Source organism: Panonychus citri, unplaced genomic scaffold, assembly GCF_014898815.1.
Source record: "Panonychus citri isolate SS breed McGregor unplaced genomic scaffold, ASM1489881v1 Contig00001, whole genome shotgun sequence".
NCBI classification, from domain to species: Eukaryota; Metazoa; Arthropoda; class Arachnida; order Trombidiformes; family Tetranychidae; genus Panonychus; species Panonychus citri.
The window spans coordinates 1,327,057-1,342,628 of NW_026515406.1; the positions used below are offsets into that span (position 1 = coordinate 1,327,057).

General features: G+C 32.7%; 2 protein-coding genes across 2 annotated transcripts; both read left to right on the top strand.

Moving 5' to 3' along the window:
- Positions 1 to 306: 306 nt before the first annotated feature.
- On the top strand, positions 307 to 9,109 carry LOC128396739 (lysine-specific demethylase 6A-like). The gene is made up of 12 exons (XM_053357385.1): positions 307 to 1,081; positions 1,175 to 1,295; positions 1,432 to 1,486; positions 1,738 to 2,098; positions 2,423 to 2,604; positions 3,607 to 3,688; positions 5,079 to 5,185; positions 5,453 to 6,869; positions 6,988 to 7,608; positions 7,716 to 8,045; positions 8,250 to 8,376; positions 8,512 to 9,109. The coding sequence occupies exons 1-12, from the start codon at positions 684 to 686 to the stop codon at positions 8,695 to 8,697; spliced, it is 3,987 nt and encodes a 1,328-aa protein (XP_053213360.1). The 5' UTR covers positions 307 to 683; the 3' UTR covers positions 8,698 to 9,109.
- A 2,112-nt stretch (positions 9,110 to 11,221) lies between these two features.
- On the top strand, positions 11,222 to 15,564 carry LOC128386661 (lysine-specific demethylase 6A-like). The gene is made up of 7 exons (XM_053345728.1): positions 11,222 to 11,506; positions 11,814 to 11,901; positions 11,981 to 13,291; positions 13,419 to 14,037; positions 14,122 to 14,451; positions 14,535 to 14,661; positions 14,811 to 15,564. The coding sequence occupies exons 3-7, from the start codon at positions 12,577 to 12,579 to the stop codon at positions 14,994 to 14,996; spliced, it is 1,977 nt and encodes a 658-aa protein (XP_053201703.1). The 5' UTR covers positions 11,222 to 11,506; positions 11,814 to 11,901; positions 11,981 to 12,576; the 3' UTR covers positions 14,997 to 15,564.
- Positions 15,565 to 15,572: the final 8 nt, after the last annotated feature.

Here is a 15,572-nt window from a genome sequence, read left to right on the forward strand (position 1 = left end):
CTTAATTGGCTACTATTGGCTAGCTGGATGAATTTTCGTTCGCTCGTCAGGATTAGGCTAAAGTCTGTGGCGCGAACATGTGAAAAAGGTGAAACGAGAGAGAGAGAGAGGAAAAGGTGAACAAGGGAAAACAAGTGTAAGTCAAAGTTTGAACGGGGAAAAGAGAGAGAGAGAGAAAGTGAGAGATGAAATCAACTGAGCTGCGATTGTATCAATTGGCTCGAGCGAATCCTCAGTTCGACTCGCCAAGGAACCGGCTAAGTTTCACTGGAGCTTCGGTATCTAAATTTGTTTGTTTGTTTGTATAGAAAAATTTTATTTTATTTTGATTGTTTACAATTAGAAAAATTTAAGATTATCTTTCAAAAAAAGTGTAATTATTTTTAATTTTTTCTCTTTTCTTTTTTCCTCTCTTTCAGTGCCTCATGGTGGACATTGAACATCGGGTTAAAAAGCCTGATACTTTACCGGATCTTTTTTGTATTTCCTTTTAATCGGTTCCCTTGCGTTGTTTTCCTGTATTTATTTATTTTTTTGATTATTACAAACCCGGAGTCCGATTGGATTTTCCATCAACAAACACTGTTGTCCACCAAAGTCCATCAAACAGAATATTTAATTTAAACTGTTGTCTGTGTATCTCTTTCTCTCACCTTGAGTGTATTTGTTGACTGTCTTGTGATATGGCTTTAACTGGAGATGAAATTATTGTCCTCTCCACAATTGACGCAACCGATTATGGTTTTATCGATGTCTCAAGCAATACTAGATTGAAAACGCTTTTAAATAAAGGTGTCGCAGCCTTGGAGACTTATATCAAAACCAGTTTAACCAAGGATGGTGGTGGTGGTGGTGGTGGTGAGGATAATAACAATAATGATGATGATCCTGACAATGGTGGGACCAATATTGACCCTAAAGTATATGCCAAGCTTGGACATTTTCATTTGTTGTTGAAAAATTATCATCAAGCAATGTCAGCCTATCAACGCTATTATCAAATCAATTATGACAATTACCATGATCTGGAAGCTCTATACGGACTGGGTTTAGTTTATTTTCATTTTAATGCATATCGTTGGTCAGTGAATTACATAATTTTCTTATTTCATCCGCATCATTTTCCAATCATATGTTTAACCAAATTTCCTTCTCTCTCTTTCTATCCTTACAGGGCCATTAAAGCATTCCGCCAAATACTTTATATTAATCCATCTTTTTATCCCTCCAATGAATTACACATACGATTAGGAGTAATTTTTAAGATTTTATGTGATTATGATTCATCTCTTAAAGTGAGTATATAGATTTTCCCTTTCCCATCAATTGTAACAATAGTTTATCAACGAGATATTGTTTGTCATCTAAACTTGTTGTTTCTTTTGGTAATTTTCTTTTTCTTCTCATCTTCTCGTACTTGTAACAATTTAGCATTTTCGAATTGCCTTGGCTGATAGTCGTCCATCAACTCTTAACAAAGTTCAAAGTAAGTCTTATGTGTGTTCACTCATATGTTGTTATGTTCTCGTCATATGTGTATCATCATCATCATCATCATCATCAGATGTATCTTCCAATGAGTCTATCGGGAGTGATTCTGTTTGTTTATGTTGGTGAAATAGTAACTAGGAGGAGACTTTAATAACCTTTCTATTAGCACCATTGATTTTGTTTCATATTTTTTTTTACAAGTGACAAGTCGAATTACTAACTTTAATTCTGGTCTTTTATTTTCAGTCAAATTTCATATAGCTCATTTATACGAAGTCCAAGGAAAATATAGATTAGCTAAAGAACATTATGAGAAATTGTTATCCGATAAAAATGTTACCGGTGAATTAAAGTCTGATGTGCAAAAACAATTAGGATGGATGTTCCATATTGTAGATTCGTTTGGTGATAAACATTCTCGACAATCATTGGCAATCTCTTACTTGGAATCAGCATCCAAAGGGGAATTCAGTTCAAGACAAAGTTCTTACTTTTTGGGTCGATGTTATTCAAGCCTGGGCCCTGAATATATTGGTCAAGCATTTGAATCATACAAAGCATGTGTTGAACAAAATGATATAGACGCTGATACATGGTGTTCAATAGGGTTAGTTGTGTTTTCCCTCTTAAAATAAACAATAACAACAAATTTATACACCGATACAATTGAAGTGTATCAATTGAATCACTGTTACCTTAAATACTTGGAAAATTGTGATATTGATATTGGTATTTTTGCGAATCAGTGATTTTGTGTATATTTCTTTTATTGTTATTGTGAGTGATTTTCCTTTTAACTGTAAATTGATTTACTTCACATTAACCAATAACCAACATGTTCTCACAATTTAATTGTTAACATTGAACTTCCTTCTTACTATTTCTTTTTCCTTTTCTTGTTCTTTTTTGTTTCAATTCTACATTTAATCAGAATACTTTATCAACTACAACCTAAATTTCCACAACCAGTCGATGCTTATCAAGCTTATATTTGTTCAGTTCAAATCGACAAAAGTCACACAACCGCTTGGACCAATCTGGGAATACTTTATGAGAGTGTTAATCAACCTCAGGACGCTCTTAAGTGTTACATGAATGCAACTAAAGGACGAGGTAATTAACGATTTTTGAACATTATTTTGATTGAAAACATGAGCATTTCAATGTAATCATGATGGTTCTTTACTAGTCAATCAGTTAAGGTGAATATTTTCAGCTGTTAAAATCTGATTGAATGTAATGAACACATGACGATATTATCTAAATGTCATCAATTTATTTACAAAATCAATTAGATTTACTTTATGACGTTTATTCATTCAAGACTATTTCCAGTTTTGTGTCTCTCTTTAATCAGATAGATGATTAACTGATGATGATCCAGTAAATTGAAGCAATTTGTTGATTGAATTCATAATTTGCAAACAAATTGTTCCCTTAACCTTTTCCCATTAGATTAATTTTTTTTTTAAATTATTTCTTTTAAACTTTAAAATATCATTAAGTTTACTGTGACCATTTAAATTATTATCAATTCAATTTGATCATCAACAATTAATAATAATTAATTATTCTAATAATTTCGGTCATAAATTTTTTTTTTCTTTTTCCAAATTAATCAATGAATTTAAGATATTAATTTTGACGATTTTTACAGGTATCATCAAATTCATGATAAGCATAAATAATTAATTATCACCACTGTTGATATTAACTAATATTTTAATCACCAACTACCTAACAATTAGTTAAATCGCCAATACTCATCGCAACAATTTAACTTTTATATAGTTTCTTGTGACCTCAAAAGAGGGCGATGAGTTGATCAATATTCTTACAATTTATAAATTGTTTTCTTTTTCTCATTTTAATCAGATAACAAGTTATCATCTATCAAAAGCACCACAATCATCATTTAATCCTCATCTTCATCTATTGATAACAAAAGAAAAATTTGATGATTTACTTTTTTATATTCATTTTCTAACATCTAATTTCTCTCTCTCTCTTTCTCTCTTTTTCTTATTTCTTGTTCTTCATTCAATCATCATCACCATCTTCATCTTCATCTTCATCGTCATCTCATTCTGTTCATTATTCGTATTTATCCATCAGGATCAGTGAGTTCTGCTCTCAATGAGCGAATCAAATTTCTACAAACTCAACTTGCCAATGCCCCTCCAAATAATTCACAAAGGTACTATTAAGACAGATCACCAATCAAATGAAGAAAAAAAAATTCTCAAGATCTGTAATTTTCTTTCTCTTTCTCTCTCCTCAAACATCCTCCGTTCTTATTCATCATTTTTCCACCATCATCATCATCCACATCCCCATCACCCTCTACCACATCTCTCCCTCTTAATCTTGTTCTTATGCTTCTCTCTCATCTCTCCCTCTTCTTACTCAACCTCCCATTGCATATCTTGTTGTTCCTGTTCCTATCAAATGTTTAACTTGAATTCACTTTCACTTTCATCCCTCCCACTCTCTCACTCTCCTGCCTATCATTACGGGTTTCACAATGGGGATTAATTTTTCAACAAAAAATACAATTGGACAATAGATTTTTCAACTTCCGAGTAATATGATGTTTTTTTATCATCATAATTTTGACCCAATTCGAATACATGGTAAATGTTATCAACTTGATATTTAAATTGCTGATATTATCCATAAATATACTAGGGAAAAAATGGTTCATAAATTTTGCCTTTTAATTGAACCTTTGGGTTTTTAATATTGAGGTTCTCGGGATGTTTAGAGAAGGGGCTTGTCCCAACCGTGTTCATTTTCCATCTCCCTCTATTTCTCTCCCTATTACCCTCTTTTAAATGTGCTCTCTCCCTATTCTCTTCCAGTGGAGTCCTATTATCTTTTCCCATCTCCTTCTCCCTTCTGCCATGGTACTTCCTCTCCTTGTCCTTTGGTTAGAGAGAAGAGAGAGAAAGAGAAAAGGACTTGCCCGACCTTCAAAACCCAAACCAAAATTTGAGAAAATTTCATCCCAAGTATAATCTGTTCTTTCCGATTCTTCAGAGGTGATTACACTCTACATTTTCGCCATCTACTGGTTCAACTAATTTATCTTCTCTCCGCTGTAGTCCAGCGATTAGCACCGGTGTCAAGCCTTTTCTTTGGTCTTGATAAACTTGGGGCTCTAAACTGGACGACTGACAAATACTTCGATCCTGCATTGTGCAGAGAGAGAAGAGGAAATCTATCGGCCTGAGATTAGGCCCCTGCAAATAGTCCTCATTCCCCTTCCCGTTATCTATATACAGCCGATTGAATTCGTCGGCTAAATTAGACAGAATAAGGCTCCGTACAAGCCGCTGTGTCTCCCCTAATGTAAGCCCCCGAAAACCAGAAAATCTCTCTCTCCCCATCTCTCTCTCTCTCTTTCTCACCTTTCCTTTCTTTCCTTTTAAGCTTTACATTGAGAGTTTAGCTGCTCCCAAAGTGTAATCACCTCTTTTTCTCACTCTTTCTGTGTTCTTCTTTTTCCAATCTCAATCTTAGTCATTTTTTTTAAATTCATCTCTTTTTTATTGTTCCTCATTTGTGTTATTGTTTTGGTGAACTAGCAACCAAGAAATACCATGTATCGAGGACGCTTGGAACAAACAAATATCCCAAGAAATGGCTAAAAGACACAACTCAGTTCAAAGACCTAATCAAGATATTTCATCAGGTAACAATACTTTTCACGTTGCCTATTTACTTTCCGACTACTTTCTGATAGTAATTGTTTATCAATTTATTCAAATCAACCTTGAAACCTTTATTTTTATCTCTAATTACTCCTTTGTCACCATTTTCACCATCTAGATTCTGATAGAGTTTGTTCATTGTTTTATTTGATTACGACTCTAAATGAGTGTTTCCCTCTTTTTCTGTCTGTGTTGGTTTAACTACTATACTATTTACATAATGTCTCTTTCTCTCTTTTTTTTATCAGTTTACGATCCTCATCACCCTTTAAATCAAAGTAAACGCCAGAGAATGGAATTAACTTACTCTATGATAAAGCCCGAAGGCTACCAACCAAATTCTGGACCCACTGCCAATAATAATAGTGTCACCATGTCCTCCCAACAAATTTCACTAATGTCACATTTACAAAAGAATCAAAATTCACTACATAATCAGGATAAAGCTTTACTTGCCCAGTTAGAACATCAATACAGACTATCATCTACCCAACATATGATACAACAGAAACTACAACAACAACCACATCAACTTCAAAATCATCTAAATCCACCAGAGAAAGTTAATGATTCATCAACTGTGTCTGGTACTCTTGTTAATAATAACCATTTAAATTACAACAGTGATCCTAGTTTAAGTAATAATATCATTTTAACGAAGCCTTCACTTAGTGGTCCTAATTGTCCCACCAGTCAACTTACTATAGACACGACCAGCCCTAATTCAAGAACCCGTAATGATTTAGATTCATTATCAAACAAGTCAAATCTCAACAGTAAAATTGAAATTAATAGCACAAATAATATAAATAGTAGTACAAATAGTAATATAAACGCAATTAGAGGTGACTTATTAAGCTCACCTATGAAAATAGACACTGCCTTTAAAAGTGATACATCAACAACAACAACAACAATTACAACAAATACAATAACAACTATAACTCCAACAACAACTGCAACTCCAGCAGCATCTCTAACACCGTCCCTTGGTCTCAATGAAAATGAAATTCGGAACCTTTTATCTTCACGAAATTCAACTGCTTCAATAGCTGAGGATTTGATAACAGAATTTGGTTTAAATAACAAAAATCGACCAAATAACAATAGAAACATCATCAGTAGTAATAAGCAAGGAATCGATGGAATATCTTGTGAAACCTTCACTGCCAACAATCCAAATTGTGCCGTAAACCGAAGAAATTCAACCGACATTGATTCATTAACAAACGAATGCTCAAATCGTAAATCAACAAACAACAACAACAATATTTCTAATAATAATCATTCTCATTCTCATCACAACAATCACACTAATAATAATAATAATAATGTAGTAAATAATAACAATAGTAAATGGGACCATTATTCAAATTATTCACCATCGATACGATTATCCATTGATATGAATGCTTCTCGTGCATTGGAAGCATGTAAAGGGTATGGAAGAACGGGTCGAATTGATTCCAGTTTATTATCTGATGATCCTCGTCCTCCCTCGCCCATTGAAGCTCCGTACCCGCCATTGCCCAAAGACAAGTTATTACCTCAAACACCCAGTGTTTTTCTTGAGAATAAGAAAGATGCCTTTTCGACACAATTACAAGAATTTTGTTTAGCTCATCCAATAGCCGTTGTTCGAGGTCTAGCAAGTGTATTGAAATTAAAATTTTTCTTTCTTTTCTTTCTTTCTTTTCTTTCATTTCTTTTCTTTCATTTGTTTTCTTTCATTTGTTCATTCAAATCTTACAATTATTATTATTATTATTATTATTATAATTACAGATCTTGGCCTTTTTTCAACAAAAACACTAGTTGAAGCAAATCCAGAGCATTTGATAGAAGTGCGAACACAATATTTACAATTAGCTGATGAAAATTGGGATCCAGAGAAACGACAAATGGTTTGGAGATGTGAAAGTCATCGATCTCACATGTCAATAGCTCGATATGCTCATTATCAGGCTTCCTCGTTCCAAGAATCATTGAGAGATGAACAGAATAAGAGTCATAGTCTTTTAAACAACTCAGATTCTGATTCAAATTCTTCAGCAAATTCTAAAATGAGACGCGGGAAAAAGAATCGACCCTTTAAGACAATTAAATTTGGTACTAATGTTGATCTTTCAGATAGTAAAAAGTGGCGACCACAATTACAGGAACTTATGAAGTTACCAGCGTTCGCTCGAGTTGTTTCGGCGGGTAATATGCTAAGTCATGTTGGTCATGTTATTCTGGGAATGAATACAGTTCAATTATATATGAAAGTTCCAGGATGTCGAACTCCAGGTCACCAGGAGAATAATAATTTCTGTTCTGTTAATATTAATATTGGTCCAGGAGATTGTGAATGGTTCGGTGTACCTGAAAGCTACTGGGGAGCCATAAATAGCCTTTGTCAAAAGTAAAATACTTAAACATTTGCAATTATCTCATTGAGTAATTAACAAAGTGCAATAACTTATTCATTGAAACTTTTCCATAATTATTTTTATTATATTTACTTTTTAGAAATAACTTAAGTTATTTACATGGATCATGGTGGCCTATTCTAGAAGATCTTCTCAGTGAAAATATTCCCGTCTATCGATTTCTTCAACGTCCCGGTGATATGGTTTGGGTTAATGCAGGTACAATCCATTGGGTCCAAGCCGTTGGTTGGTGTAATAATATCGCTTGGAACGTTGGTCCATTGACCGCATCACAGTATCAACTTGCCGTCGAACGGTTTGAATACAATAAACTGGAAAACTTTAGGTCCATTGTTCCTATGATCCATCTTACCTGGAATTTGGCGAAAAATTTGAAAGTCTCCGAAGAGGAATTGTTTAAGAAAATTAAGTAAGTTTAAGTGGTTAATTATGCTTAAAATTGAGATAATTAATATTGTGCTAATCAATCTTTCTCTTATCTGTAACAAGTAGTGAAAGTTAGACAACTTAAACACTAATCACTTGATGATAATTAGAATGATCTTTAAGATGATAATTATTCTTGTCTTAGTCTAATCTATGATTTTGTTCTGTGTAATTAATTTCTCCATAGAATCTGCTTATTACGATCCTTGAAATGTTGTCAAATGATAATGGATTTTGTTGCTTCTTGTGGCCGTGAAATAAGATGGCATGGCCGTGGTAAAAACGAAGCAGCTCATTATTGTGTTGATTGTGAAGTAAGTGATTATAATGATTATAACATCTCAATTAGCTAACTGACTAGTTAATTATATTCTTTTTCACTAATTATCTTATTTATCATTGTTTTCTTTTTCTTTTCTTTCTTTTCTTTCTTTTTCTCTCTCGATTAGGTTGAAGTATTTAATATTTTGTTCGTTCGAGAGATGGACAAGAAACACGTTGTTCATTGCGTTGATTGTGCTCGAAAAGCTTGTCCCAGTCTGGAAGAGTTTGTAATTTTAGAGGAATACAAAATTGAAGAATTGATTGAACTTTTTGACGATTTCCAATTACACGGAATTAATCCTATACATTAATGTTAATTAACTAAATTATTATCTACACACACACAAATTGTAATTGATTCTCTCACCAAATCCCATCAACCCTTTTTCTCATCATTATCATTGTCATCTCATCTTCATCACTATTATCATTCTCATCGTTACATTACCATCACACCTTATTTCAAAATTGAAATTCAACACACAAAGCAAATCAATTAGTATCATGTTTCCCGTCATCAATTTAATTTTTTTTTTGTTTTTAGTGGATACAAATTAACTTTATCGATTTTAATTCAATTCAATTTACAAAGCAATCCTTTTTTTTATGATCAATTTGCTGATTACAATATTTAAAGAGACAAAATTATGACTTACAAATAAACAAAATCGATTTATTCTAATTGAATCTAATTTCTCTTAGAAAAATACAATTAATATCACAAGTTACTCTCAAAACAATTTAATGTTAACCATTAATGTCGCTTCATCTTCATCATTTATTAATTTCAACTGTTCAGGAACAAAACTTTTCCTTGATTAATGTTATTCAGATAATCAATCAAACCTCCGATCACCTAGTTGATCATTTTTGAAGGTTGGACCAGTCGAAGGACATTTGTTTCTCTGCTTTATTGTCAATCGAAGTTCAATAAAAATATCAGATCTACTAAATTCTAATGAAGTCAAATTGATATAAAATTAATTGGAAACAAAAAAGAGCAAAAGAAACAATAACTACAAGAAAACTTTTCAATTCGAACTCAGAAAGTTTTAAAATTATCGAAAACAAGTAAACTGAATTTTCTTTTCCAACTCCACCTTTGGAGAGAAAAATTATCGACGATATTTTGGGTTCGAAGCTTAGAATGTTCAATTGTTTCGAATCATTAGAAAACAACATATCACTTGATTCGCATTGAATAGACAATTGAATTATAAAGCCATCGACTTTGAGATTGCAATCACTTTTAATTTACTCGCGCAGTTACTGATAATTAGTCAAATCTAAATCTAATCGGATGACCATTTGAAAAGATAACACCAGTTTAATGAGAGGACATTGATTATTGTCATATCTTTGGGTTAACTTGATCTCTAATTGATTATCATTATCGTCGCGAGTAAATTAAAAGTGATTGTGAACTCCAAGTCGATGTCTGTATGTTAACCATTTTGGAGATCAATCAATTAACTTAATTTCTTTCTCTTGACCTCAACTAATCTCAATGATGAATTATTTACATTTTCTTTATTCTTAATTGTTGCAAGATTATGATTTGATTGGATTGTGAATTTATCTTTAATTACAAAGAGTCAAAATTGTTGTTGACCTTTAATCAAATTATCAGGAGATTATTTTTTAATGATCAATGGTAATTTCAACTAATCACATAAACTTCACTCCGGACAAGTTAATCTCGTTCTGTATAATGTAATCATCTGTATCAACTATACTGTGGATTTAATTTACAAAGGTAATTAGCTGAAAAGTGATTCACAATTACATGCTAATTGTTGACAGTTTGTGACCTTTTTTAAGAAGCGATCAAAATTGTAAAAGTCATGATATTATCCATTGTGAAAGTGACCTTTAAATTTAATACATACAATTTATTTTGGGAAACAAATTGATCAATTTTTTGAATGAATTTCAATTGATTACAATTAACTTGTTTCCCTTCATCTAGAGATTCAATGGTTAACCAACAAGACCATTTTTTGATTGTTTCAATCATCCAATTGAACAATCTTGTTACCTAATGTAACTTATATCAGTAGATATGATTAGTTTGTATGATTTCTGATTATGAACAATTGAAGATGAACAACAAAAAGACAATTAAAGTAACTAGATTGTATCGAAAACGTTGCTTTCAAATTGTGAACTTGTTGTTATTTTGAAAGGTCAAAAAAAGTTGGACGAACTCATTATGAGGCCATTCAGGTCATCATAATAAACGGAGATACAGTGACACTTAAGACGAGAATCATTTATTACACTAACAATAAAAGGGTCACATTTATGGTAATAAAAGTCACGTAGCGTCTTTGGTTCAAAGAAATACTTTCAACAACAATATTTGGCCTCAAGTTTGACCTTCTAAAATTATGACGATTCTCGTTTATGATTATCCAAAATTTGAACCGATCGATTTTACCGAAAATACAAAAAGATTGTAGTTCTTTCAATTATCTTCTCCAATAATTTAAACCCTGATCAAAAATTACCCAAAAATCAATCAGAATGATGATCCAATTTGATTAGAAAATCTATTAAAAGTTTCGTGAACTTTACTGGAAGTTTCGAGTTTTCGACATAAAAATCGATTGTTATCATTTAATTTGTTCGTAACTGGGCCAATCGATTTAACGAAGAGAATAAAAAAAAGACAGAAAAAGAAGAAAGTGAAAAGAATCGATTCTTATCGATCAATCGAAATAAAGAAAAATCGTTTAAAAGAAGTTATCGGGATGAAGAGAAGAAGATGAACCAAAGAGTAAAAAGAAAGAGTCTTGTTTTTCTCTTTTGTTGTGATGAACCATCGAACCATCTTCATCGCCTCCCTCCCTCTCTTCCACTCTCTCTCTCTCTCTCTCTTACCCTCTTTTTCTCTTCCTTTCAGTGTAGTCCCATTATCTATCTTCTTTCTTTCTTTTCTTTCTCTCTTCTTCTTTTCTCCCTTTTACTTCCTCTCTCTTTCTCTCCTTGTGTCTCTCTTTCTTTCTCCTCTCTCTCAATACACTAAGAGAAGGGACTTGCCCGACCTTCAATAGAAAAATATTCTATTAGAAAACCTTAACTCTATTTGAGAAAATTTCATCCCATCAGCTATAAGAGGTTATAATCTGTTCTTTTCTCTTTTACTCTTTCCTTTCCTCTCTTTCTCTTTCTCTCTTTCTCTCTTATTCTAGCAGAGGTGATTACACTTTCATCATCTTTCACTTTAGTTGAAGCAACTTTCAAGGGAGAGAAAGAAAAACTGAAAGAGAAAGAAAAAAAGAGAGAATTTATCCAAACCAATAGGTGGCGAAGTTGAAAGTGTAATCACCTCTGTGTTCTCATCTTGGTCATCATCTTTTTTTTTCTTTTCTTTTTTTTCTCTATGTGTTCGCCTTATTCCCGATATTCCTCTTATTGTGAACAGCGGTTACTATGTTTCGAGGACATTTGGAACTCACCTCAAACAAATGGATTCAATACCAAACTCATTCTCAGTTCAAAGACCTAATCAAGTAATTATCTCTCTTTCTCATGTTTACCTCTATATTTGTGACACCTTGTTCTGATCTATTCTATTCTTTTTTTCTCCAGTTTATGATTATCAAAAATTTTCTAAACCAAAGTTAAATCAAAGATAGAATGGAATTGACTAACTCTATGAAAAATCCCGAAGGCTACCAACCAAATTCTGGACCCACTGCCAATAATAATAGTGTCACCATGTCCTCCCAACAAATTTCACTAATGTCACATTTACAAAAGAATCAAAATTCACTACATAATCAGGATAAAGCTTTACTTGCCCAGTTAGAACATCAATACAGATTATCATCTACCCAACATATGATAGAATCACAACAACAACAACAATCAGTTAAAATTAATGATTCACCAATTGGTAACCCTGTTAATAATAATCTGAAAACCTCTTTGAATTTCAAAAGTGATCCTGCTCTTAGTAAGAATACCAGTTCAACAAGGCCTTTGTCTCATGGTCCTAAGCGTCCCACCGGTCAACATGATGTAAATTCATTTAATTCAAGAACCCATGGTGATGTTAACTCACTAGCTACAAAAACAGTAACAAGTCAAACCATAACAGTAAAAGTGGATGTAAACGCACAAATAAAACAAATAGTAGTACAAATATTTCAACTAAAATTGGAGGTGATTTAACCAGTTCACCCATGAAAATTGACACTGCCTTTCAAAGTGATACCTCAACGACAAAACCTCCTTCTTCTAGTGTTGATTCAGCAACATCGTTAACAACCTCTCATGGAATTAATTCAACTGCCTCGATTGCGGAAAATCTGATCGCTGAATTTGATTTAAATAACAAGAAACAACCCAACAGCAAAAATAAGCAAGGAATCGATGGAATCTCTTGTGAAACCTTCACTGCCAACAATCCAAATTGTGCCGTAAACCGAAGAAATTCAACCGACATTGATTCATTAACAAACGAATGCTCAAATCGTAAATCAACAAACAACAACAACAATATTTCTAATAATAATCATTCTCATTCTCATCACAACAATCACACTAATAATAATAATAATAATGTAGTAAATAATAACAATAGTAAATGGGACCATTATTCAAATTATTCACCATCGATACGATTATCCATTGATATGAATGCTTCTCGTGCATTGGAAGCATGTAAAGGGTATGGAAGAACGGGTCGAATTGATTCCAGTTTATTATCTGATGATCCTCGTCCTCCCTCGCCCATTGAAGCTCCGTACCCGCCATTGCCCAAAGACAAGTTATTACCTCAAACACCCAGTGTTTTTCTTGAGAATAAGAAAGATGCCTTTTCGACACAATTACAAGAATTTTGTTTAGCTCATCCAATAGCCGTTGTTCGAGGTCTAGCAAGTGTATTGAAATTGGGTAAATTTTTCTTTCTTTCTTTCTTTCTTTTCTTTCTTTTCTTTCATTTCTTTCATTTGTTTTCTTTCATTTGTTCATTCAAATCTTACAATTATTATTATTATTATTATTATTATTACAATTACAGATCTTGGCCTTTTTTCAACAAAAACACTAGTTGAAGCAAATCCAGAGCATTTGATAGAAGTGCGAACACAATATTTACAATTAGCTGATGAAAATTGGGATCCAGAGAAACGACAAATGGTTTGGAGATGTGAAAGTCATCGATCTCACATGTCAATAGCTCGATATGCTCATTATCAGGCTTCCTCGTTCCAAGAATCATTGAGAGATGAACAGAATAAGAGTCATAGTCTTTTAAACAACTCAGATTCTGATTCAAATTCTTCAGCAAATTCTAAAATGAGACGCGGGAAAAAGAATCGACCCTTTAAGACAATTAAATTTGGTACTAATGTTGATCTTTCAGATAGTAAAAAGTGGCGACCACAATTACAGGAACTTATGAAGTTACCAGCGTTCGCTCGAGTTGTTTCGGCGGGTAATATGCTAAGTCATGTTGGTCATGTTATTCTGGGAATGAATACAGTTCAATTATATATGAAAGTTCCAGGATGTCGAACTCCAGGTCACCAGGAGAATAATAATTTCTGTTCTGTTAATATTAATATTGGTCCAGGAGATTGTGAATGGTTCGGTGTACCTGAAAGCTACTGGGGAGCCATAAATAGCCTTTGTCAAAAGTAATTAATTCACATTCATTATGTCTAATTTTCCTCACTAATGATCAATCATTTTTCTTTTACTTTCTTCTCTCGTTATTGCAGAAATAACTTAAGCTATTTACACGGGTCATGGTGGCCTATTCTTGAAGATCTACTTAATGAAAGTATTCCCGTCTACCGATTCCTTCAGCGGCCCGGTGACATGGTTTGGGTTAATGCAGGAACAGTTCACTGGGTGCAAGCAGTTGGTTGGTGCAACAATATCGCTTGGAACGTGGGCCCATTAACTGCAACTCAATATCAATCTGCTATCGAGCGATTTGAATTCAACAAATTGGAAAACTTTAGGTCCATTGTTCCTATGATCCATCTTACCTGGAATTTGGCGAAAAATTTGAAAGTCTCCGAAGAGGAATTGTTTGGTAGAATCAAGTAAGTTTTACTTTTAAAATTGAACAATTCATTGGCTCTTATAATCTATAACTTCGTTATATTATCTAATAATTTCTCCATAGAATCTGCTTATTACGATCCTTGAAATGTTGTCAAATGATAATGGATTTTGTTGCTTCTTGTGGCCGTGAAATAAGATGGCATGGCCGTGGTAAAAACGAAGCAGCTCATTATTGTGTTGATTGTGAAGTAAGTGATTATAATGATTATAACATCTCAATTAGCTAACTGACTAGTTAATTATATTCTTTTTCACTAATTATCTTATTTATCATTGTTTTCTTTTCTTTCTTTTCTTTCTTTCTTTCTCTCTCTCTCTCTCTCTCTCTCTCGATTAGGTTGAAGTATTTAATATTTTGTTCGTTCGAGAGATGGACAAGAAACACGTTGTTCATTGCGTTGATTGTGCTCGAAAAGCTTGTCCCAGTCTGGAAGAGTTTGTAATTTTAGAGGAATACAAAATTGAAGAATTGATTGAACTTTTTGACGATTTCCAATTACACGGAATTAATCCTATACATTAATGTTAATTAACTAAATTATTATCTACACACACACAAATTGTAATTGATTCTCTCACCAAATCCCATCAATAATTTTCTTTTGCATCATTTGTATCTCCATTGTCACCATTATTTTCATCATTTCTACCACTCAGCATTCATTTATTTATTAATTTCAATCACAATTAACATTAGTTGTAAATTTCCCAATCACACCCAACAAACATACACATAGTCCACCGTTACCACCAACACCAACCTAAAGAAAACAAAAAAATGGTTCAAGCAAATCAACTAATCATACAAAAAAAAAGAAACTAAAACAACAACAATAATCAATGTTTTAGTTTTAATTTAAATTGTTACAAGTTCACCTCCCCCAATACCTCTATTCCCTTGATTAATAGACACAAAACAAGTTAATCAATTAGTATGATTTTCTCATCAACAATTTAAAAAATCTTTCTTTGTTTTTATTGGATACAAATTAACTTTATCGATTTTAATTCAATTCAACTTACCAAGCAATCCTTTTTTTATGATCAATTTGCTGATTACAATTAAAACAATAAAACACATTACAATTTAATTGTCTCC